Raw genomic sequence first — 27,292 nt, 5'->3', positions numbered from 1 at the left:
GAAAAAGAAAAAAAAGGACAGGAAAAGGGGAAGGAGGAGGGAAGACACTGATTGAACATGAAACATCTCTCTCTGTCTCCCCATCTTCTCCTCTCTCCATCTCTGTCTGTTCTACACTAACTGTCACTTCCCAGGAATTCACTAGGATTGTTCATCACCCCTCGGTTATACACAGTGAATAAGGTGATTCTCTGAGCGAAAGAGAGAGCGGGAGAGGGAGAGAGAGAAGGGGAGAGAGGGAGGGAGGGGGAGAGAGCAAGAGAAAGAGCGAGGGATGGAGCAGGAGAAAGAGAGTGATAAACAGAGAGAGGAAGTGCGCAAGTGAAGAGAGGAACTAGGCCTGAGGCTATGTGTTCTGTTGGGCTAAGCATTCCCCAGTTACCGTCAGAACGCGACGGAGCATCACCAACTTACATACCGTACATACAGCACTCTACCAGGGAGGATGTTCCTCTACTCCTCTACAATCTCCCTGTGTTGTCTATGTGCATTGTGGATGGGGAAAGAGAGTGAGAGAGAGTGGAAAAAGAGAGTGAAGAAAGAAAGTGTGTGTGAGAGAGAAAGAGTGGAAAAAGAGAGAAAGATAAAGAGGGATGGAGAGAGAGAGAGAAAGTGTAAAAAGAGAAAGATAAAGAGAGAGATAGAGAGCGAGAGAACAAAATAGGTTGATGTTAACAGTGTTAGCTGTCTGATTGACAGCCTATGCTCTGGCTGGGGAAAAATGTGGAACATTTGTTCGGTTGGTTGTAAATGTCTGCCTGGCTACCCAGACACCTTGCTCTGGCTGATCGCTACGCCACACCCACGGGCGTTAGTTTCTTCCTAAGAATGTGTCTGGATCTGAGTACCTCCCTGACCCTTCACTGAATGCGAACACTTTTGCGGCTTACTGATTGGTTCAGAAACTGATGGGTTGGGCCAGAGCCAGAATGTGGGTAAAGTGGAGGTTTGAAAATAAGTAATTGGCTTTGATTTTCTGATTGGTTAGAGACAATCCAATCACTGATGACTTTGTTTTGTACAACTCATCTTGTTGTCCTCGTCCACATAAACAGCTTCCATGATGGCAGCCTCAGACTAAAGTAGCGAATGACAGAGCAGAAAAACTATTCTTCAGGCTATGTAAATGTCTGTCATCTCCCCGCCTGTGATGCTTGGATCAACGTCAATGTTAGCCACAGTTAGCCTCTCCAGAGCAGCGGAGAGGAGAGGAGAGGAGACACTGGAGCTGGAGGACAAGCTTTAAGAAGGGCTAAAACTGAACAGACAGGCAGAGAGAGCCAGCATCCACTAATGCTGCATCCGCTGGTGCTATCCCAGACACTATAAGGACACCGTTAAACTGCACACTAAAAAATGAGGGTTCCCGCAAGGGTTCTTTGGGAAGGGCAATGGTTCTATGTGGAACCATACTGACTCAAATAACCCTTTGAACCCTTCAATGGTTCTTTACAGTTCACAAAAGGGTTCTTTGGGAAGGGTAATGGTTCTTTACAGTTCACAAAAGGGTTCTTTGGAAAGGGTAGTGGTTCTTTACAGTTCACAAAAGGGTTCTTTGGGAAGGGTAGTGGTTCTTTACAGTTCACAAACGTCTCTTTGCTCTTTTAGTGATAATTCATGAACATTTGATCATATTCTTTGCTAGTTAGTGAGTTATTAGCCCAGTTATAGCTAATTTCTAGTCAGCAATGGAGGAGTGGTTTCTTCCTACAAGAGCACAAAACGTGTACATTTCTAGCCATCTTTGAAAAGTCAGTTAGGTAAAGAGTGTTTTTTCTTATCTTAAAGGGGAAGTGTTGTATTGTGAGACAGGCTTGAATAAGCTAAGTAGACAATGGGCAGAATATAAAATAATTTGTCTGATTCTCTGTAATAATGGTATGGGAATAATAATTAACTTTATTTTGTAAAGTGGTTTCTTGCAGCTAACAACACATTTTCAGTCACCTCCTTGTCTGAAGGACAAGTGGATTAACAGGTTAATGTCAAGCACTACATATTTTTTCCAAAAGTCTCATGGAGTGTAGACCTAGATTGGACACCACACATTGGCTGCTACTGTAGGCTGAATGATAGAACAGCTATGTCCATGTTAAAATGTTATGGGATGCATTTTCTCCATTGTTTTTGATGGCAGGCCACTCTGGTAGGCCTACATTATGATCAAATAGCCACAGTAGCCTACTTGGCCACTGTTATTACTGTAACTTAAAGCGGGTACAGCCTCCGTGTTCACAGTAAAGGCACACCAGAAGATGCACATAAATTTCACAACGTTCAAGTTTGCGCTTAGAAGACCTGACATTTGCTCAGTGCCAAAAAAAAGTGAGGAAACGTGAGGAATGTGAGGAAACCATACTGTCTTACAAAGGCAGAAACGCAGTAAACACGTAATTTTGTTAGCTGCAAAATCTTACTTCAAACTCTTTTTCTGTCTGGACAGACAGCAATTTCTGATACTGATACAATTTCTGATCAACTGGCTTGTTCTTGTGTCAGGAAACTAAATAACACAGATCAAAGATTTTTGACCAAATTTGTTGTCACTGTCACCTTTGTAGGGCAGCATAGCGGAACCCTGTTTTGGTGCTATATAGAATCTTTTTCAATAGAACCTTAGGAAAGGTTTTTTTATAGCACCATAGAGGTTCCACTTGGAACCCTATGATTATGGTTCTTTATAGAACCCCTATCTGGTACTCCCACTATTTGTTTTGTGTGTGCTCAGTTCAACACAGAGAGAGATGGTATATTTAGAGGGTGTATTTTTTTAAATATATCCAGAAATCAAGAGAACTGTTTCTCTGTTCCCCCTTCATTTTGGCTGGAGGGAATTGAGTTGAGTTGAGTCAACAAACTGGCTAAAATGAAGTTACATTGTAATATTCAACATAGAAAATAACCCTTTGAACAAGCCACATGTTGAATCGCAAAACAAATATTTAAATAAATACAGTATCACTGGCATTTTGTGAATAGAGGAATCGGATCAGGTAAAGATATTATTGCCCTATTTCAGGGTTGAATTTATAATTTACTCATGCATGTTGCATGTGCTGTGAAATGGATCACCATAATCTCCATTAAAATAACAATAATTTTAATAGGTGCACAACGGCCGTGTGATACAACATTTAGTGATGATAGTGGGTGTCAAAACCAAATTATTATAATAGATGCTAATTAGCTGAAGCTTTTATCCAATGATTTACAGAGAAGCGCATGCATACATTTTCTTACAGGTGGCCCCAGCGGGATTCGAACCCACCATCCTGACATTGCAGGTGCCATACTCTACCAACTGAGTCACACATAACCATCAATCAGTGGTGTAAAAATTACCCAAATGTCATACTTGAGTAAAAGTAAATATACCTTAATAGAAAATGACTCAAGTAAAAGTGAAAGTTAGCCAGTAAAATACTACTTGAGTAAAATTCTAAAAGTTATTGGCTTTAAATATACTGAAGTATCAAAAGTAAATGTAATTACTTAAATATACTTAAGTATTAAAAGTCAACGTATAAATCATTTCAAATAATAAGCATACCAGGCAGCACAATTTCCTGTTTTTTTTATTTACGGATAGCCAGGGGCCCAGTTCAACACTCAGACATAATTTACAAATAAAGCATTTGTCTTTAGTGAGTCGGTCAGATCAGAGGCAGTAGGGATGACCAGGGATGTCCTCTTGATAAGTGCATGAGTTTGACCATTTTCCTGTCTTGCTAGTCACTCAAAATGTAACAAGTACAGTGCCTTGCAAAAGTATTCATCCCCCTTTGTGTTTTTCCTATTTTGTTGCATTACAACCTGTAATTTAAATAGATTTTTATTTGGATTTCATGTAATGGACATACACAAGAGATTCCAAATTGGTGAAATGAATTTTTTTTAAATGACTTGTTTCAAAAGATTTAACAAAAAATAACTACTGAAAAGTGGTGCATGCATATGTATTCACTCCCTTTGATATGAAGCTCCTAAATAAAATCTGGTGCAACCAATTACCTTCAGAAGTCACATAATTAGTTAGATTGCTCACAGGTGGACTTTATTTAAGTGTCACATGATCTCAGTATATATACACCTGTTCTGAAAGGCCCAAGATTCTGCAACACTACTAAGCAAGGGGCACCACCAAGCAAGCTGCCCCATGAAGACCAAGGAGCTCTCCAAACAGGTCAGGGACAAAGTTGTGGAGAATTCCAGATCAGGGTTGAGTTAAAAAAAAAAAAATATCCGAAACTTTGAACATCCCACGGAGCACCATTAAATCCATTATTCAAAAATGTAAAGAATATGGCACCACAACAAACCTGCCAAGAGAGGGCCACCCACCAAAACTCACAGATCAGGCAAGGAGGGCATTAATCAGAGAGGCAACAAAGAGACCAAAGATAACTCTGAAGGAGCTGCAAAGCACCACAGCGGAGATTGGAGTATCTGTCCATAGGACCACTTGAAGCCGTACACTCCACAGAGTTGGGCTTTACGAAAGAGTGGCCGGGGGGGGGGGGTTGTGCACACTCAAGTTTTCTGTTCTTTTGTCTTTGCGTTGACGCAACGCAGAGTGCCTAGATACAGCCCTTAGCTGTGGTATATTGGCCATATACCACAAACCCCCCAAGGTGCCTTATTGCTATTATAAACTTGTTACCAAAGTAATTCGAGCAGTACAAATACATGTTTTGTCATACCAATGGTAGACGGTCTGATATACCACGGCTTTCAGCCAATCAGCATTCAGGGCTCGAACCACCCAGTTTATAATGATATTTATACAAATTGCTCACTATATTGTGCCATTTCCTTTTCAGCATGGATCCAGAAACTATAGTGGATGCATAACCAGGCCAGCTCATTACAGCTTGGTTTGGCTCGACTCGGTTCGGCTCAATAGTTTGAAAAGGAATAGGGTGTAATTTGAGACAGAGAGAATCTCCTGTTGATAAGTGCTGCCCCATCCTGACCGCAGCACGTCACTGTGTGAATCCCCAGACTGGGTTTTTGTGTGTACTTTTTTTGGTCAGGGTGGGGCGATAGGATGAGGGATAAAGTTGTCAGTGCCGGGGGATCGTGTCTGATTGTGAGGATGGGATCAGCTAAAACAGGAGGATCAGGATAAGTGGATGAGAGAGAGAGAGAGAGGAGACGATAAACACTGATACAACGATGTCACATATCTCTCCCTGTCTGTTTTTCGCCTGCCTGCCTGCCTGCCTGCCTGCCTGCCTGCCTGCCTGCCTGCCTGCCTGTCTGTCTGTCTGTCTGTCTGTCTGTCTGTTTTTCTCCTGCCTGCCTGCCTGCGTGCCTGCCTGCCTGCCTGCCTGCTTGCCTGCCTGCCTGCCTGCCTGTCTGTCTGTCTGTCTGTCTGTCTGTCTGCCCATCTGTTTTTTTTCGTCTGTCTGTCTGTCTGTCTGTCTGTCTGTCTGTCTGTCTGTCTGTCTGTCTGTCTGTCTGTCTGTCTGTCTGTCTGTCTGTCTGTCTGTCTGTCTGTATGTATGTATGTCTGTCTGTCTGCTCTGAGGGCTGATAGTACAATGAAAGTAGGCATGAATGGATACTCTGTTTACCCTCTGTTGGCACCAAACAATTGATTCCTTTAAAAAAATCATTAACCTAACCTTAACCCCAAACGCCTAACCCTAAAACTGACCATCCTACAGATCCTCGACTTTGGCAATGTCATTTACAAAATAGCCTCCAATACCATACTCAATAAACTGGATGCAGTCTATCACAATGCCATCCATCTACAAGACCCTGCTAGGTAAAGTCCCCCCTTATCTCAGCTCACTGGTCACCATAGCAGCACCCACCTGTAGCACGTGCTCCAGCAGGTATATCTCTCTGGTCACCCCCAATGCCAATTCCTCCTTTGGCCGTCTCTCCTTCCAGTTCTCTGCTGCCAATGACTGGAACGAACTACAAAAATCTCTGAAACTAGAAACACTTATCTCCCTCACTAGCTTTAAGCACCAGCTGTCAGAGCAGCTCACAGATCACTGCACCTGTACATAGCCCATCTATGATTTAGCCTAAACAACTACCTCTTCCCCTACTGTATTTATTTATGTATTTATTTTGCTCCTTTGCACCCCATTATTTCTATTTCTACTTTGCACTTTCTTCCACTACAAATCTACCATTCCTGTGTTTTACATGCTATATTGTATTTACTTTGCCACCATGGCCTTTTTTGCCTTTACCTCCCTTATCTCACCTCATTTGCTCACATTGTATATAGACTTATTTTTCTACTGTATTATTGACTGTATGTTTGTTTTACTCCATGTGTAACTCTGTGTTGTTGTATGTGTCGAACTGCTTTGCTTTATCTTGGCAGGTCGCAGTTGTAAATGAGAACTTGTTCTCAACTTGCCAACCTGGTTAAATAAAGGTGAAATAAATAAATAAAATAAACAATTCTAACCCTAACCCTAATTCTAACCTTAACCTTAAACCTAATCCTTAAACCTAAAATAGCCCCTTTCCTTGTGTGGACCTGACGAAATGTCCCCACTTCCGGTCCCCAAAAGGATAGTAAAACCAAACGCACACACACAGATACACACACAGTGAAAAGGAGCATGAATACGTAACACACACGGTGGCACTTCACAGAGAGACAACGGCATATGGCCACCATGTCACTGGAGGGGACAGAGCCTCAGAGAGAGAAGATAAGACAAGCATGTAACCTTTAAAAGAAATTGGGAAATTCTACTGAAGCCTCTGTCATGTTTACTTGATATGCCTGCCTGTCATGTGTTTTTTTCTCTGTTATGTAACCCTCTATCTACATATAACATGTAGACATATTGAAACCTTAACTCAGGGGTGTCAAACTCATTTTGTCCCAGGGGCCGCATTCAGTCTTTAACGAGTTCCGCACTGAAATGTGTTATATTTCCTCACGTCAAAATGTGGAAAAAATAGCCCTGTATCGATCATTTCTTTTTTGAATTTTCTATGCTCCTTGACTGCCTAGCTTTAATCTCAGTTATTATTAGTGAGCTGGACACAGTCAATAAACTGTTCAAATGTAGTGATTATTAGTGAGCTGGACACAGTCAATAAACTGTTCAAATGTAGTGATTATTAGTGAACTGGACACAGTCAATAAACTGTATGAATGTAGTTATTATTAGTGAGCTGGACACAGTCAATAAACTGTATGAATGTAGTGATTATTAGTGAACTGGACCCAGTCAATAAACTGTATGAATGTAGTGATTATTAGTGAGCTGGACACAGTCAATAAACTGTATGAATGTAGTGATTATTAGTGAACTGGACACAGTCAATAAACTGTATGAATGTAGTGATTATTAGTGAACTGGACCCAGTCAATAAACTGTATGAATGTAGTGATTATTAGTGAGCTGGACACAGTCAATAAACTGTATGAATGTAGTGATTATTAGTGAGCTGGACCCAGTCAATAAACTGTATGAATGTAGTGATTATTAGTGAACTGGACACAGTGAGCTGGACACAGTCAATAAACTGTATGAATGTAGTGATTATTAGTGAGCTGGACACAGTCAATAAACTGTATGAATGTAGTGATTATTAGTGAACTGGACACAGTCAATAAACTGTATGAATGTAGTGATTATTAGTGAACTGGACACAGTCAATAAACTGTATGAATGTAGTGATTATTAGTGAACTGGACCCAGTCAATAAACTGTATGAATGTAGTGATTATTAGTGAACTGGACCCAGTCAATAAACTGTATGAATGTAGTGATTATTAGTGAACTGGACACAGTCAATAAACTGTATGAATGTAGTGATTATTAGTGAGCTGGACCCAGTCAATAAACTGTATGAATGTAGTGATTATTAGTGAACTGGACACAGTGAGCTGGACACAGTCAATAAACTGTATGAATGTAGTGATTATTAGTGAGCTGGACACAGTCAATAAACTGTATGAATGTAGTGATTATTAGTGAACTGGACACAGTCAATAAACTGTATGAATGTAGTGATTATTAGTGAACTGGACACAGTCAATAAACTGTATGAATGTAGTGATTATTAGTGAACTGGACCCAGTCAATAAACTGTATGAATGTAGTGATTATTAGTGAACTGGACCCAGTCAATAAACTGTATGAATGTAGTGATTATTAGTGAACTGGACACAGTCAATAAACTGTATGAATGTAGTGATTATTAGTGAGCTGGACCCAGTCAATAAACTGTATGAATGTAGTGATTATTAGTGAGCTGGACACAGTCAATAAACTGTATGAATGTAGTGATTATTAGTGAACTGGACCCAGTCAATAAACTGTATGAATGTAGTGATTATTAGTGAGCTGGACCCAGTCAATAAACTGTATGAATGTAGTGATTATTAGTGAGCTGGACCCAGTCAATAAACTGTATGAATGTAGTGATTATTAGTGAGCTGGACCCAGTCAATAAACTGTATGAATGTAGTGATTATTAGTGAACTGGACACAGTCAATAAACTGTATGAATGTAGTGATTATTAGTGAGCTGGACCCAGTCAATAAACTGTATGAATGTAGTGATTATTAGTGAGCTGGACACAGTCAATAAACTGTATGAATGTAGTGATTATTAGTGAACTGGACCCAGTCAATAAACTGTATGAATGTAGTGATTATTAGTGAGCTGGACCCAGTCAATAAACTGTATGAATGTAGTGATTATTAGTGAGCTGGACCCAGTCAATAAACTGTATGAATGTAGTGTTTATTAGTCAATAAAGTCTATGAAGTCCATTATCATCTATTCACAGTTTTGATATGGTTTTAGTCATTTTAAAGCAGGGGTCAAAGTAAGGTGGTATGGTCGGACACCGGGGAAACAAATAGTGAGCCTGTCATATGAGCTTATCACAATAATGAATAATAACAACAATGAAAACACCATTAAGAAAATTCTAGGATATAACAAGGCATGAAAAATGAACGAATGGACTTGAAAACGGGTGGTATAGCCTACGCTCCAAAATGCGATGTGGTTCGATGAGAACACTCGACACCGAGACGTGTCCAGACAGAAGTGGACTGATAAATTGTGGCCTAATGACAACCACCAAACGTCATTACACTTTATGGTGTTTAGTGTAACAGATGTCCCTTTTCCATCCTCCACTGTTTGGAGGCTGAATATATGTTGTGACTAGATGAACGTGCTCACTAGCCTAGTAAAGGAGACCTTTGAAGTGATTGTTTGACAATCAGATGAAAACATCATGACTGGTTGTGTTTATACCACAATAAAAGGTAACACATTTTAAAAGTTAAATAACAAATATTGATGTCTAGGACCACAGAGATCCTATTGAATTGATAGGGATTCTATACGTAATTCTATGATTAGGTACATAAAATATGTTGGTGCATGCGCAGCATATAGGAGGTCACATACCGGGAAGAAATGAGTTCTACTTGCACCCCTGTTTTAAAGTATATTGAGTCACCCCCCCCCCCCAAAAAAAAAAAAAACGTAAATAAAAGCAATATTGTATTTACACATTTTAACTCACACCACCTGCATGATGGATTGGTCCCCCACGTGGGCCGTATGTTTGACACCCCTTTCTTAATTCCTTATTAATTCACTTGGTGTTGGACTGTCTACTGAGAGCTCATAGTTACAAAAGGTTTAACCACCTGCTTGTTTGCTTGATTCAGCTACAGCCCAAACATTTTTTAAATACTTATCTTTCATATCTACCAGCATGTCTACAGGTGGGCAATTCTATCATACGCATAGGTACAAAATAAGCCTGATTTTACAAAACTACAGTTGCATTATTGACATAGAGAGAGATGAAGAGAATTAAGAGAATTGAGAGATTGAGCGTATTGTATGGTTGAATTGTTCAACAATGTTGATTGGCAATAAAAATGTCACATTTTTGTCATGTCAATAAAGCCTTTTGAAATTTGAATTGTAGAGATAACTGACCTGATTACCCTCCTCCGTGCGGTGATGCTAGCCACGATGATGCTCCCTGGTCTCGGTGTGGCCACAGCCTTAAACGTCCCCTTCCAGAACTTCTCAAAGAGCTGCTTCTCCCACTGGTGCTCCAGGCTGGCCATGCTGTCTGCTGTCCCCAGGGGGAGAGGGGTGCAGGGAGCCAGGGAGCGAGCCAAGGGTGGCTGGGGCTGGGGGTCCAGGGCTGCCCCTGGGAATGGGGTCTCGACGAGGGAGACTTCACATATACTATACTCTACTACAGGAATGTGTTGGAGAGCGGAGCGCTCCGGAGCTGTCCAAGTACTGAATCTGAATCCACACAGGGAAACACAGCAAACAGCAAACGTTGTTCTCTTCCTGCTAGAGTAGGTCAATGTGTCAGTGCTCAGAGCTGCTCCTCTCCTCTCTTCTGTTCTCTTCTTTCTACTGGGGGGATCATGTGGACCAAGCTGGACAAGACAAAGGCTTCTTCTACTGCTGCTGCTGCTGCTGCACCGTCAGGCTGTTTTTTGTTCTCTCAGGGGGTAGCGTTTCTCTCCCTCTCCTCTTCCCTGTCTCTCTGCTCTGTGTTGTGTGGTAGTCTTCAGTTAGAGCAGAGAGTCACAGGCCATACAGGAGAATCCTCCTCTCCGGTCAGAGCCAAGGAGCCAGTGACGGACGTAGTGTGTGAGGGAGTGATTCTCAGCGTGTTGCACAGGGACTCATTCACACACACCGACGGGTGGATGAGATCTGAGAGCCGAGGCGAGTGTGTGCTGACTGTATATGTCTGGGTTTGTGGGCGTGAGTGAGTGAGTGGGTTTGAGAGTGTATGGATGAGCGTGCGGAGTGAGGAGCCCAGCTGACTGGTAGCTTGTTTTGTCTTTCTCAGACTGTGACGTTGGGAGGCTGGGGGTAGGTCAGGGGGAGTAGGACACCTTCTCTCTCCTCTCCTCTCTATCTCTCTGTCTACCTCTCTTTCTCTCTCGTGATCTTTCTCTCTCTCTTTCATTCTCTTTCTTTCTCTCTCCCTCTATCTTTATCTGTTTCCCTCTCTCTCTCTCTTTCTCTCTCTCTATCGCTCTCTCTCTCATTCTCTCTTTCTCTCGTGATCTTTTTCTCTCCCCTCCTATTATTTTATGTCTTATTTCCCTCACTCTGTTCCCTCCCTTTAGTTACTCTCATTGTCTTACTTAGTCTCTTTCCCTTTTAGTCTCTCTGTGTCCCCCTCCCTCCCTTCCTCCCTCATTCTAGGCCTCTCTCTCTCTGTGTCTTGGACAAAGGGCCAAGCCGTTTCCCCCTATTAGCATAACAGAAGGCTGGGTTTGAGAGAAGCAGCCGGTGCATGTGCCTGACACAATAACCCCCAAGGCTCAGAGTTTTTCCCCAGCAAGCCTGTACATACCTACAGTATACAACAAAACCCACCACAACAGCACAGTCCAACAATGTAATATTACACAGCCCAACACAACCCAGATTACAGAATAACAACACAACACAGCAGTGTTTCACCAGCTATTCTACACAGCCCAACTCTTCTAGCTACAATATGCACCACAACCCAATCCCCTCTCTCCTCTCTGCTCTCCATGCCCCTCACATCATCTGTCATAATATATACTTATGCAATGCTGAGTACTCAATTTAGGAATACATATTTGATTAATCATTTACTGTTGGATAGGCGTAAGGATTCAAAATTACCTGTACTTTGACAGGTTTTTTTATTGAACCTTTATTTAACTAGGCAAGTCAGTTAAGAACAAATCCTTATTTACAATGACGGCCTACACCGGCCAAAACCAGACGACAATGGGCCAATCGTGCACCCCCTTGGGACTCCCAATCACAGCCAGTTGTGATACAGCCTGGATTCGAACCAGGGTGTCTGTAGTGATGCCTCAAACACTGAGCTGCAGTGCCTCAGAGCGCTGCGCCACTTGGGAGCCCAAGTGGCAGTGATGACACATCTGAATATTTATGATCAAGGAATACACTGCAAGCAATACATCTCTGGCAGCAAAACGTCCATTATTACTTGACCTTACCAGAAGCTTCTCTAAGTTTTTGTATGTTATGTTAGAACATGCAGACTTTTGATACGTCATAAATGGGGATAACAATCACCTGGCCAGGCTTGTTCTAATAGATATGCACGGAGGCACTCCAAACTAAAGCCAAGCTCAGTTAGATTATACATTAGCTGATAACATGAAAGTTAATGTCGAACAACACCAGCCACTTAATGATAAAAGCGGGCAGCCTGGATCATCATCACTGTGCTTTGAATAAAGATAGAGTCAGGGAATGAGTCCCAAATGGCACCCTATTCCCTATGTAGTGCACTACTTTTGACCAGGGCCCGTAGCCAGTAGTGCACTATGTAGGGCATAGGGTGCCATTTGGGATGCAGAGCCACAAGCGCTCTTCAATTAAAACATGAAAGTTGACGTTTATTGTCATGAGCCTTGTCCTTGAAGCAGAACTGAGGGATTTCCCCATAGATAGGCCAGCTGCAAAGTCAAAACTGGCTATATTGTAAACATTAATGAAAAGAGAAAATATGGTTAGCAGTGTGGTTAAGGTTGGGGTTAAGGTTAGTGTAAGATTTTATGACTTTGTGGCTTTGCCAGTTAGTGACCACACTGCAGAGCTGTCTCCAGAACAAGATTCATGACGAAAACGCTAGTCTGCTTAAAACACTATTCGAAATATTTCATATACTTTCAGCGTTTGCTCAAGCCTGTCTGGAGTGCCAGATGGGTGGGGTTGGAACTTACGTGACAATTCTATTGGTTCCATTGCACTAGACAAGCTCAATCAAACTCAGATAAAGTATGGGACATGATTTCAAATAGTATTTGAACCGAGGTCTGACACAGAATCATGTCAACTGGACACCCGCTGAATATGTTTAAATGGTGGGCTGGAATATACACTGCTCAAAAAAATAAAGGGAACACTTAAACAACACAATGTAACTCCAAGTCAATCACACTTCTGTGAAATCAAACTGTCCACTTAGGAAGCAACACTGATTGACAATAAATTTCACATGCTGTTGTGCAAATGGAATAGACAACATGTGGAAATTATAGGCAATTAGCAAGACACCCCCAATAAAGGAGTGGTTCTGCAGGTGGGGACCACAGACCACTTCTCAGTTCCTATGCTTCCTGGCTGATGTTTTGGTCACTTTTGAATGCTGGCGGTGCTTTCACTCTAGTGGTAGCATGAGACAGAGTCTACAACCCACACAAGTGGCTCAGGTAGTGCAGCTCATCCAGGATGGCACATCAATGCGAGCTGTGGCAAGAAGGTTTGCTGTGTCTGTCAGCGTAGTGTCCAGAGCATGGAGGCGCTACCAGGAGACAGGCCAGTACATCAGGAGACGTGGAGGAGGCCGTAGGAGGACAACAACCCAGCAGCAGGACCGCTACCTCCGCCTTTGTGCAAGGAGGAGCAGGAGAAGCACTGCCAGAGCCCTGCAAAATGACCTCCAGCAGGCCACAAATGTGCCTTGTGTCTGCTCAAACGGTCAGAAATAGACTCCATGTGGGTGGTATGAGGGCCCGACGTCCACAGGTGGGGGTTGTGCTTACAGCCCAACACCGTGCAGGATGTTTGGCATTTGCCAGAGAACACCAAGATTGGCAAATTCGCCACTGGCGCCCTGTGCTCTTCACAGATGAAAGCAGGTTCACACTGAGCACGTGACAGACGTGACAGAGTCTGGAGACGCCGTGGAGAACGTTCTGCTGCCTGCAACATCCTCCAGCATGACCGGTTTGGGGGTGGGTCAGTCATGGTGTGGGGTGGTATTTCTTTGGGGGGCCGCACAGCCCTCCATGTGCTCGCCAGAGGTAGCCTGACTGCCATTAGGTAGCGAGATGAGATCCTCAGACCCCTTGTGAGACCATATGCTGGTGCGGTTGGCCCAGGGTTCCTCCTAATGCAAGACAATGCTAGACCTCATGTGGCTGGAGTGTGTCAGCAGTTCCTGCAAGAGGAAGGCATTGATGCTATGGATCGGCCCGCCCGTTCCCCAGACCTGAATCCAATTGAGCACATCTGGGACATCATGTCTCGCTCCATCCACCAACGCCACGTTGCACCACAGACTGTCCAGGAGTTGGCGGATGCTTTAGTCCAGGTCTGGGAGGAGATCCCTCAGGAGACCATCCGCCACCTCATCAGGAGCATGCCCAGGCGTTGTAGGGAGGTCATACAGGCACGTGGAGGCCACACACACTACTGAGCCTCATTTTGACTTGTTTTCAGGACATTACATCAAAGTTGGATCAGCCTGTAGTGTGGATCTCCACTTTAATTTTGAGTGTGACTCCAAATCCAGACCTCCATGGGTTGATAAATTGGATTTCCATTCATTATTTTTGTGTGATTTTGTTGTCAGCACATTCAACTATGTAAAGAAAAAAGTATTTAATAAGATAATTTCTTTCATTCAGATCTAGGATGTGTTGTTTAAGTGTTCCCTTTATTTTTTTGAGCAGTATATTATGAAATCACTGATTTTGCCCTCACATTTGAGATTGAGTTTATTTCTAAGGGTTGTGTTGAAGTCTTTCTGAAGGGGCCAGATATGCAGCAGGTTTTTCCATCAGAGGGAATAAAAACATACAAGGTAAGATACAATGATAATTTACAGCTTATGAGAAAGAACATGGTTAAAGATGCTACGCATGGGATTTTGTAAAAATATTGCATTGTAATTTCAGAAAATGTCCATAATATACTGAATCTGCAGTAATAGTGGAATGATAGTGTTTCACAGTATTACTTGCCAGACATGGCTGTGATATTTACATATATTTACGCTACAAGACCATGGTGATTGCCTACGGAGCTGTGAAGGGAACGGCACCTCCATACCTTCAGGCTCTGATCAGGCCCTACACCCAAACAAGGGCACTGCGTTCATCCACCACTGGCCTGCTGGCCCCCCTACCTCTGAGGAAGCACAGTTCCCGCTCAGCCCAGTCAAAACTGTTCGCTGCTCTGGCACCCCAATGGTGGAACAAGCTCCCTCACGACGCCAGGACAGCGGAGTCAATCAGACACCTGAAACCCCACCTCTTTAAGGAATACCTAGGATAGGATAAAGTAATCCTTCTAACCCCCCCCCCTTAAAAGATTTAGATGCACTATTGTAAAGTGGTTGTTCCACTGGATATCATAAGGTGAATGCACCATTTTGTAAGTCGCTCTGGATAAGAGCGTCTGCTAAATGACTTAAATGTAATGTAATGTAATATTTGCCTATTGATTTCTCCCGCCGGAGCGGCATCTGGGAAAATGGGAAAGCTGTTTTAGTGTAGCCAATGTAGTAGCCAATTTCAAGTAGCCAATTTAGAAATCGCTCTGTCGTTTTTTTGTTTCTATAATTTAACATTTTTCACTGCACTGTATACTGTAGGGAATCATTGTATTTTATTAATACATTTTTTATTTAACATTTGACTATTTAACTTTAATTGTACCATCATATATTTTCAATCCCCAAAAAATAATTATTATAGCGGTTTGAAGCTGGTGGATCAAAAGTTAAAAGTGTAATGAACACGAGTGGAGACAGAGAGCTGGTTTCAAGCGCAGGGCAAAGCAGGTGTAAAGGCCCACACGAGAAGGCAGGTAGCTGGGTCCAGGGGCAGGCAGAAGGTAATATACAGGGGGTCCAAAAAGGCAACAGTACAGGCAGGGAAAAAGTTAGTAACATCGTCCGGGAGATCAGGCAATGGGTTGATAACAAGAAATCCGATAGGCTAAAGTACAGGCAGGGAATAGACAAAAGGTGTCGATAGTGAGGCAGGCCTAAACTATCATACAAGGGAAGATTAAATTACGGCGAAAAACAACCAATACCTCACAATGATGGTGTGCAAAGAACTGAACTAAATAGTGCGTGATGACATACAGGTGTGTGAACAGGTGATCAGAATTCAGGTGATTGGGATCTGGAGAGTGAGCTGCGTTCAGGGGATCTACAGTTGAAGTCGAAAGTTTACCTACACTTAGGTTGGAGACACTAAAACTCGTTTTTCAACCACTCCACAAATTTCTTGTAAACAAACTATAGTTTTGGCCAGTCGGTCAGGACATCTACTTTGTGTATGACACAAGTAATCATTCCAACAATTGTTGACAGACAGATTATTTCAATTACAATTCACTGTATCACAATTCCACTGGGTCAGAAGTTTACAAAATTCCAGAAAATGATGTCATGGCTTTAGAAGCTTCTGGTAGGCTAATTGATATAATTTGAGTCAATTGGAGGTGTACCTGTGGATATATTTCAAGGCCTACCTTCAAACTCAGTGCCTCTTTGCTTGACATCATGGGAAAATCAAATGAAATCAGCCAAGACCTCATAAAAAAAAATGTCAGACCTCCACAAGTCTGGTTCATCCTTGGGAGCAATTTCCAAATGCCTGAAGGTACCACGTTCATCTGTACAAACAATAGTACGCAAGTATAAACACCATGGGACCACGCAGCCGTCATACCGCTCAGGAAGGAGACGCGTTCTGTCTCCTAGAGATGAACGTACTTTGGTGCGAAAGGTGCAAATCAATCCCAGAACAACAGCAAAGGACCCTGTGAAGATGCTGGAGGAAACAGATACAAAAGTATCTATATCCACAGTAAAACGAGTCCTATATCGACATAACCTGAAAGGCCACTCAGCAAGGAAGAAGCCACTGCTCCAAAACCGCCATAAAAAGCCAGAATACGGGTTGCAACTGCACATGGGACAAAGATTGTACTTTTTTGAGAAATGTCCTCTTGTCTAATGAAACAAAAATAGAACTGTTTGCCAATAATGACCATTGTTATGTTTGGAGGTTAAAGGGGGAGGCTAGCAAGCCGAAGAACACCATCCCAACCGTGAAGCACGGGGGTGGCAGCATCATGTTGTGGGGGTGGTTTGCTGCAGAAGGGACTGGTGCACTTCACAAAATAGATGGCATCATGAGGGAGGAAAATTAGGTGGATCTATTGAAGCAAAATCTCAAAACATCAGTCAGGAAGTTAAATCTTGGTCGCAAACGAGTCTTCCAAACGAACAATGACCCCAAGCATACTTCCAAAGTTGTGGCAAAATCGCTTAAGAACAACAAAGTCAAGGTATTGGAGTGGCCATCACAAAGCTCTGACCTCAATCCTATAGAACATTTGTGGGCAGAACTGAAAAAGCATGTGTGAGCAAGGAGGCCTACAAACCTGACTCAGTTACACCAGCTCTGTCAGGAGAAATGGGCCAAAATTCACCCAACTTATTGTGGAAAGCTTGTGGAAGGCTACCCGAAACGTTTGACCCAAGTTAAACAATTTAAAGGCAATGCTGCCAAATACTAATTGAGTATATGTAAACTTCTGACCCACTGGGAATGTGATGAACGAAATAAAAGCTGATATAAATTATTCTCTCTACTATTATTCTGACATTTCACATTCTTAAAATAAAGTGGTGATGCTAACTGACCTAAAACAGGGATTTTTATTAGGATTAAATGTCAGGAATTGTGAAAAACTGAGTTTAAATGTATTTGGTTAAGGTGTATGTAAACTTCCGACTTCAACTGTATGTGTTTGAGAGTGTGAGCTGGAAAGTGGGCTGGAAAGTGAGCTGCTTTCAGGGGATCTAGAGTTTGAGAGCATGAGTTGGAAGCAGACATTACAAAAAGCCTCAAGAGAGAGTCTCCGCCATGTTACGGGGAAATTTAATGCGGGGAGGAGGAGATTTGTTTTAAATGTAGCCTAGTGCTGTTGCAATTCACCTATGTTCCACACAGGGGAGAAGTTCTGAGAAGTTCTGGGTGTAGCACCTTTACGCGTAGCACTTTTACGCGTAGCACCTTTACGCGTAGCACCTTTACGCGTAGAACCTTTACGCGTAGCACCTTTACTCGTAGCACCTTTACATGTAGCACCTTTTACGCGTAGCACCTTTTACGCGTAGCACCTTTCCAGCGTAGCACCTTTTACGCGTAGCACCATTACGTGTAGCACCTTTAACGTGTAGCACCTTTTACGCGTAGCACCTTTACGTGTAGCACCTTTAACGTGTAGCACCTTTACGTGTAGCACCTTTTACGCGTAGCACCTTTTACGCGTAGCACTTTTACACGTAGCACCTTTTACACGTAGCACCTTTTACATGTGTATGAAGACATAGTCATGTTCTAGATGTTGTGTTTTGGTGATGTTATTCCAAATAAATGAATGACTCAAACTCTGAACCTGGTGAAAACCCATGGCAGATCTTTCCCTAAAATGGTTAAACAGTGGCCTGGTCCCAGATCTGTTTGTGCTGTTGTCAACTCCAGTGGGAGCTGGCAAGAGAGCAGAAACAGACTGACATTCAGGCTAGGAAAATAGCTACTTGATGTGCCGGTCAGGAATAAATACAGGTATCTAATTAACGTGATGCTGGTCTTTCAGATACAGTTTTACAACATTGATTGAAAACTCAATATGTGAAATAAGCTTTTTATCTTGCCACTGTAATTTCTGTGAAGATGGCTTTTATGAATGCATGCTGATACTCTCTCTTCTCTCTCCTCCAACCTGTGAATACATTCATCCCCCCCAAAAAGAACTATTTAAAAGGCATCTTGCTTTGGTACATCCATTAACGGACTATTTCTTCTCATCTTATTCAACTGTTACAATGCACCTGCAAAAAAGATAGCATGACCTAGCCCTCATGAATTTTAAATTCATGATATACAATATCATAGTATAAATGCCTCATGATCTTAGTTCAACTATCTTACCCCCACCATAAACCCAAATAAAATATTTTCTTAATCCATTGTTTGGAAGGATTGTGCGTTCCTGGTGTAACTTGGGCAGTTGTTGTTGCCATCCTGTACCTGTCCCGCAGGTGTGATGTTCGGATGTACCGATCCTTTGCAGGTGTTGTTACACATGGTCTGCCACTGCGAGGATGATCAGCTGTCCGCCCTGTCTCCCTGTAGCGCTGTCTTAGGCATCTCACAGTACAGACATTGCAATTTATTGCCCTGACCACATCTGCAGTCCTCATGCCTCCTTGCAGCATGCCTAAGGCACGTTCACGCAGATGAGCAGGGACCCTGGGCATCTTTCTTTTTGTGTTTTTCAGAGTCAGTAGAAAGGCCTCTTTAGTGTCCTATGTTTTCATAACTGTGACCTTAAATGCCTACCGTCTGTAAGCTGTTGGTGTCTTAACAACCGTTCCACAGGTGCATGTTCATTAATTGTTTATGGTACATTGAACAAGCATGGGAAACAGTGTTTAAACCCTTTACAATGAAGATCTGTGAAGTTATTTGGATTTTTACGAATTGTCTTTGAAAGACAGGGTCCTGAATAAGGGGAGTTTACATGATTCCATATGTGTTATTTCATAGTTTTGATGTCTTCACTATTATTCTACAATGTAGAAAATAGTACAAAATAAAGAAAAATCCTTCAATGAGTAGGTGTGTCCAAACTTTTGACTGGTACTCTATATATAATTGTAAGCAAACACTGTATATTCTCAAAACATGGTTAAAACTATAATTTTGATATCATGGATTATCAGACTTTGCATACATAGCTACAGTGCCTTCGGAAAGTATTCATACCCCTTGACCTTTTCCACATTTTGTTACGTTACAAAAATCCTCAGTGATCTTCACACAGTATGCCCAGCCAGAGCCCGGACTTGAACCCGCTCAAACATCTCTGGAGAGACCTGAAAATAGCTGTGCAGCGACGCTCCCCATCCAACCTGACAGAGCTTGAGAGGATCTGGAGAGAAGAATGGGAGAAACTCCCCAAATACAGGTGTGGCAAGCTTGTCAGCGTCATACCCAAGAAGACTCAATGCTGTAATCGCTGCCAAAGGTTTCTTTTTTTTCTTTATTTTGCTAAACTTTCTAAGAACCTGTTTCTACTTTGTCATTATGGGTAATTGTGTGTAGGTTGATGAGAGAAAAAGCTATGTAATCAATTTTGGTATCGGTATAAGGTTGTAACCTAACAAATGTGTAAAAAGTCAAGGGGTCTGAATACTTTCCAAAGACACTGTATGTCTATGAATTTGAGAGTTGTTACATATTTCCAGCCCCATCCTTCAGCTGTTTACCAAAACAGTGGCAGGGTTGCTGTTTTGTTATATAAACCTCAGATTTCCCCTTTAACTTAAAACAATCAGTGGGGAAAATATTAGAATATAATTGTAAAGCAAGATTGCTTCTCACTCGAGGAGACCAAACTAGACAACAATGTCCATAATTGCAGTTATTATACAAAATGAAAGATGTAGCTATCTAACAATACAGATTGGTTTGTACTTGTTTCTATCTGACCTAAATTAAGCAAATCAAAAAGTGTACGGACTACCATATCACATTATTTGTATTTTCCAATGAGGTAGCTACCTGCATGCTTTGGTCAATAGTTTTTTTTTACACTTTTCAGCCTGTTCCCCTGATCGTCATAAAGCCATACATTGAGTAAACAAAATGTATTTTCTAGATAATTGGAGCATTGTTGGACTGGCAGTTATATCGCTATGGTTGCAATACCTTTGAAAGCTAGTATTTGTTTCGTAGAAAATATTCGGCAATGAAAGTAAAACTAAATAGCATCAACACATACTGGATGGATCGGGACAGTGGTTTTAAAAGTTTAAATATTACTTCATAATAAAAAAATCTAATTCTTTCAGAATCTGTATTATTTTAACATGATTTCCTTCTTTGCCAATAGTTAACACATTTCATTATAGGCCCTTTCACCTGACAAGTTGGACGTTTCTGAAAGCTCCTGGAATAATTCCCTCTGCGAAACTTAAAAGCTCTCCTTTCAACGACGCTTTAGAAACTACTCTCCTTTCAACGATAGAAATTACTCTCCTTTCAACGACGCTCTAGAAACTACTCTCCTTTCAACGATAGAAACTACTCTCCTTTCAACGATAGAAATTACTCTCCTTTCAATGATAGAAACTACTCTCCTTTCAACGATAGAAACTACTCTCCTTTCAACGATAGAAACTACTCTCCTTTCAACGATAGAAACTACTCTCCTTTCAACGATAGAAACTACTCTCCTTTCAACGACGCTCTAGAAACTACTTTTAAAGTAGCACCACCAGAATACAACTCCAATCCATGATGCATAAATTAACTGCAGAGGCTCATATTGGCCAAGCCTCAAGTGGCACCCTGTTCCCTACGTAGTGCACTTGCACATGTTCTATTTATTTACAGTGTAGAACGGGGACTGGGGCCTGATGTCAAAAAGACAACAGAGGCTCTTCGATTGGTTTAATGTATTACTCTCATTTCAGTCATTAAAATGCAAACTCAAAAGTCCAGGCAGACAGTCGGCCCTGGCTGCATAAACCTGATAAGTTATTCCATTTTCTATTTGTTGCACATTTTGGTGGTGGCTGGTGTGAAAGCTGTATGAATTCTGATCAACAACCTTGTCCCCTAGAGGTAATCAGGTGTGGCCTCGCTCTCATTGTATTAAACCTCTGATGTGGGATGGGGTGCAGGAGATTTAATGAACAGTTGATGTAAATAAGGTAATGTTATCAAATGCTAACACAATTTAGAAATATAGGCCTATAATAGAATGCTTAGTGTGAACACCTGTCAGTGTGAGTTTAAACCATTTTCGAGTGGTATGTCTTCACAAGCGTAATGGAACTCTGGTCTGATTTAACAACTGCTAGAGTAGAGTAGAGTAGAGTATAGTAGCAGAGAATAATAGAGTAGAGTATAGTAGCAGAGTATAATAGAGTAGAGCATAGTAATAATAGAGTAGAGTATAGTAGCAGAGTATAATAGAGTTGAGTACAGTAGCAGAGTATAATAGAGTAGAGTATAGTAGCGGAGTATAATAGAGTAGAGTATATTAGCAGAGAATAATACAGTAGAGTATAGTAGCAGAGTATAATAGAGTTGAGCATAGTAGCAGAGTATAATAGAGTAGAGTATAGTAGCAGAGCATAATAAAGTAGAGTATAGTAGCAGAGTATAATAGAGTTGAGCATAGTAGCAGAGTATAATAGAGTAGAGTATAGTAGCAGAGCATAATAAAGTAGAGTATAGTAGCAGAGTATAGTAGAGTAGAGGAGAGTAGCAGAGTATAATAGAGTAGAGTATAGTAGCAGAGCATAATAGAGTAGAGTATAGTAGCAGAGTATAATAGAGTAGAGTATAGTAGCAGAGCATAATAGAGTAGAGTATAGAAGCAGAGCATAATAGAGTAGAGTAGAGGAGAGTAGCAGAGTATAATAGAGTAGAGTATAGTAGCAGAGCATAATAGAGTAGAGTATAGTAGCAGAGCATAATAGAGTAGAGTAGACTAGCAGAGTATAATAGAGTAGAGTAGAGCAGCAGAGTATAATATAGTAGATTATAGTGGCAGAGTATAATAGAGTAGATTATAGTGGCGGAGTATAATAGAGGAGAGGAGAGTAGCAGAGTATGATAGGGTAGAGTATAGTAGTAGAGTAGAGTAGCAGAGTATAATAGAGCAGAGTAGAACAAAGTAGCAGAGTATAATAGAGTAGAGTAGAGTAGAGTAGAAGAATATAATAGAGTAGAGTAGCAGAGTATAGTAGAGTAGAGCAGAGAAGCAGAATATAATAGAGTAGTGTAGAGTAGCAGAGTATAGTAGTGTATAGTAGTAGAGTAGAGAGGAGGCGTAGAGGTAGTGGGAGAGAGGGATAGATGGACAGGGAGAGAGAAGAGAGGGATAGAGGGACAGGGAGAGAGGGATAGAGGGACAGGGAGAGGAGGAGAGAGGGAGAGAGGGATAGAGGGACAGGGAGAGGAGGAGAGCAGCGTATCTTATCTCCTGGGGGTATATAACCACCCAACCAGCCAATGTAATTACCTCTCATGGCTGTAGCTTATACATCTCTCTCCTCTCCTCCCTCTCTCCTCCCTCCCTCTCTCTCCTCTCCTTCCACTCTCCTCTCCTCCCTCCCTCTCTCTCTCTCTCTCTTCTCCTCCCACTCTCCTCCCTCCCTCTCTCTTCTCCTCCCTCCCTCTCTCTCTCTCCCTCCCTCCCTCCCTCCCTCCCTCCCTCCCTCCCTCCCTCCCTCCCTCCTCCCTCTCTCCTCTCCTCCCTCCCTCTCCTCCCTCCCCCTCTCCTCTCTCCTCCCTCCCTCTCTCTCCTCTCCTCCCACTCTCTTCCCTCCCTCTCTCCTCTCCTCTCCTCCCTCCCTCTCTCTCTCTCTCTCTTCTCCTCCCACTCTCCTCCCTCTCTCTTCTCCTCCCTCCCTCTCTCTCTCTCTTCTCCCACTCTCCTCCCTCACTCTCCTCCCTCTCTCTTCTCCTCCCTCCCTCTCTCTCTCTTCTCCCACTCTCCTCCCTCCCTCTCTCCTCTCCTCCCTCCCTCTCCTCCCTCCCCCTCTCCTCCCTCCCTCTCACTCTCTCTCTTCTCCTCCCACTCTCCTCTCTCTCCTCTCCTCCCTGCCTCTCTCCTCTCCACCCTCAAGCTGCAGTAGAGCGATGAAATAGATGGTTCTTTCCTCACAAGACAACCTGACTACATTTTCTACAGTTATCGCCATAGAAACCATGCAGCGGTTACCCACGTCAAGAGATGAAAGGCAAAAGTTTGGATTTTCCAAAGGATTGTTGAATCTACACTGAACAAAAATATAAACGCAACATGCAACAATATCAAAGATTTTTCAGAGTTACAGGTCATACAAGTAAATCAGTCACTTGAAATAAATTCATTAGGCCCTAATCTATCAAGGCACAAGTCGAGACCCAAATGCAGACACAGGGGGCAGATGGTTGGAGTCTGACAATGTTTATTAATCCAAAGGGAGTAGGCAAGACAATGGTCGTGGACAGGCAAAAAGGTCAAAACCAGATCAGAGTCCAGGAGGTACAGAGTGGCAAACAGGTTCGTGGTCAAGGCAGGCAGAATGGTCAGGCAGGTGGGTACAGAGTCCAGAAACAGGCAAGGGTCAAAACTGGGAGACTAGGAAAAAGGAGAATGCGAAATGTAGGCGACCGGGAAAACCGCTGGTTGACTTGGAACATACAAGACGAACTGGCACAGAGAGACAGGAAACACAGGGATAAATACCCTGGGGAAAATAAGCGACACCTGGAGGGGGTGGAGACAATAACAAGGACAGGTGAAACAGATCAGGGCGTGACAACTCTATGGATTTCACATGACTGGGAATACAGATATGCATCTGTTAGTCACAGATACCTTAAAAAAATGGGCCTCACAATTATATTTTTCTGCATTCAAACTGCCATCGATAAAATGCAATTGTGTTCATTGTCTGTAGTTTATGCCTGCCCATACCATAACCCCACCGCCATCATTCGGCACTCTGTTCACAACGTTGACATCAGCAAACCGCTCGCCCACACAACACCATACACATTGTCTGCGGTTGTGAGCCCAGTTGGATGTACCGCCAAATTCTCTAAAATGTCATTGGATGCAGTTTATGGTAGAGAAATGAACATTACATTCTCTGGCAACAGCTCTGCTGGGCATTCCTGCAGTTAGCATGCCAATAGCACCCTCCCTCTAAACTTGAGACATCTGTGGCATTGTGTTGTGTGACAAAACTGCACATTTTAGAGTGGCCTTTTATTGTCCCCAGCACAAGGTGCACCTGTGTAATGATCATGCTGTTTAATCAGCTTTTTGATATGCCACACCTGTCAGGTGGATGGATTATCTTGGCAAAGGAAGCATGCTCACTAACAAGGATGTAAACAAATTGGATGCACAACATTTGAGAGAAATAAGCTTTTTGTGCATATGGAACATTTCTGGGATCTTTTATTTCAGCTCATGAAACATGGGACCAGCACTTTACATGTTGCATTTATATTCTTTGTTCAGTGTCTATCATCATCAACAGAACTAAGATGAAGAGGGTACCATTGTTTTGTAAATGGACAACATTTTTAGGTCAAAGAAATAAGAATAGCTCCATTCATGGTACTGTAATACAGATAGCATGTCCTCAAATTGCCAACTACGTACGTGCAAAGATCCTGTCCATTCAGGAAAACACAGAATAGACATGAATGCAGAACACTTGATATACTCTACAAGGACATATAAATGTAGACATAGACGTATAAATATATTGGCAGTTAGGGAGGGTCGGGACGAAGGGATTTTGGAGAAACAACAACAAATCGGAGGTCAAGGGGTCAACGTCCCTTCCCCTGACTGACATATTTCCTCCTATTAGTGTGAACACGGACGCAAACACACAAACGCCAATACACACAGGCAGACAGACAGGGAGGCATGAACACACAGACACACACACACACACAAACTCCCTCTCTGAGTCATGTTTAAGGACATCCTATCTGTAATCAATACACCAGATCCCCTTGATGACCAACGATTACAATCAAAAGCAGCCAATGAGATGGACTCAGTGATTAAATAAATCACACCATCAAAAATCTTTCAGTCCCTATGTGACATTTCTTAACCCCTGACATTGATGGGTTCTACTGTAGATTGACTTTTTCTACTGTAGATTGACTTCAGATCAGATTTCACCAAATCAACAGCAGCCAATAAAAGGCTGTTTCTGTAAGTACAGAACATAGTGAGACATGTTGTGGATTTTGTGCCATTTTCTCAAAATGATCCTTCAATTTAGGCTCAGACTCACAATAGCGTCATCTGTTTGTTTTTTTGCCTAGAATATGGTGCTCAAACACAAGTCTGGCAGGATTACTGACAATGTTAAAACATTCAACTGTTTACGTGAAGAGAGTACAAACCTGCATCTCTTTATGTAACAGAACCAACAGACAGAGGTGTAAATAACACTGAGGAAATGCAGGAGGCTCTGTGACTCAGCACCAGGCCTGGGTTCAAATACTATTTGAAATCATGTCAAATGCTTTATCTGGGCATGATTGAGCTTTCCTGGTGCAATAGAACCAATAGAATAGTCTCAAAACAATCAGCCCCACCCATCTGGTGCACCACGCAACTAAGCAAACGCTAAAAATAATTTGAAATATATCAAATAGTACTTCCGCCCAGATCTGGCGAGTAGGCAGGCAGGTCCAACACGGCAGTGGTGACATGCCCAGGACAGGCAAGGGTATGAGAGGATGCTCCCTTCTTTCCCTTCTCCCCAAATTAAATCAGAATCAGTGACCGTCACTCAGGGGAAATAAACTCACTCCGGGGTGGAGGAGACGACGACTCAGAGGAGGAGAGATCTGCCAAGATGAAATCAGGCCCTATGGACACAGCATAATACTGAACTGTAGGGAGGGAGGGGAGGGAGGGAGGGAGGGAGGGAGGGGAGGGTGAGACAAATATAGAGATTATAGAGAGAGACAGAGAGACGGAGAAACAGAGAGGGGGAGACAGAGTGTGAGAGAGAGAGACAGAGAGAAAGACTTTTAACTTTAAAAATATATGATTTGGTCCACAGAAAGGAGAGATGGAGAGAGAGACAGAAATTGAGAGAGAGAGACAGAAAGAAAGAGGTTGAGTGAGTGAGAGACAGAGACAGACACAGTGGGAGAATGAGCGAGTGAGAGTGAGCGACTTTAAACTGTTTTTAAAGTTTGATTTGAGTCTGGTCCATACAAAAGAGAGATGGAGAGGGAGAGAGAGATAAAGAGAGTGATAAATAGAGAGAGAGATAAATAGAGGGAGAGAGAAAGAGAGAGCAAGGTAAAAGGAGAGAAAAATAGAGATAGAGACAGAGTTGCAAACATCTTGAGGCCAGACCTCCTTCTGTCACCACAGTGGAGGCTGCTCTGTTTGCCACTGTCTTTAAAAACAGCTAAATCAATATGGCCGCCTCTCTGACCTGAAACTTCCCACCAGTCGATAAGCCCACAAAGCAGCTTTCTCACAGAAGCACGACAGCACAGCAAAGAGAACAGAAGGCCCTCCCTTTGGGTATTAAAGCAGTTCTTACAGGCACTACTCACTAACCTTATGGCTTTAATTAAATCATTGTTAATGCTCAATTCTTACCCCTTTCATGGGATATGTATAGGCTATCCCTTACAAAAAAATAACTTGGAAAAAATCGTGTGAAAAAGGACAAATCACATGAAATGTATTTACATATTTTATTTTTCATGTAATTTGTCTGAAAACCACGTGTTTTTAAGGAGCCTCTTGGACCTAGACTTGACGCTCTGTACCCCTTGCTGTGCGGTAGCAGAGAGAACAGTCGATGACTAGGGTGGCTGGAGTCTTTGACAATTTTTAGGTCCTTCCTCTGACACCGCCTAGCATATAGGTCCTGGATAGCAGGGTTACTGCACTGTTT

General features: G+C 42.4%; 1 protein-coding gene across 1 annotated transcript in view; it reads right to left on the bottom strand.

Moving 5' to 3' along the window:
- The window catches only part of srrm4 (serine/arginine repetitive matrix 4), a 154,750-nt gene extending 143,934 nt beyond the window's left edge, over positions 1 to 10,816 (bottom strand). The window contains exon 1 of the mRNA XM_014160030.3: positions 9,964 to 10,816. Coding sequence (XP_014015505.1) covers positions 9,964 to 10,097 — 134 coding nt within the window. The 5' untranslated portion in view covers positions 10,098 to 10,816. The remainder of the gene's footprint in view (positions 1 to 9,963) is intronic.
- Between the last annotated feature and the right edge of the window lie 16,476 nt (positions 10,817 to 27,292).

Source organism: Salmo salar, chromosome 20, assembly GCF_965601325.2.
Source record: "Salmo salar chromosome 20, fSalSal1, whole genome shotgun sequence".
Lineage (NCBI taxonomy): Eukaryota > Metazoa > Chordata > Actinopteri > Salmoniformes > Salmonidae > Salmo > Salmo salar.
Note: the sequence above shows the minus strand (reverse complement) of the source record. Positions and strands in the feature narration are given on the sequence as shown.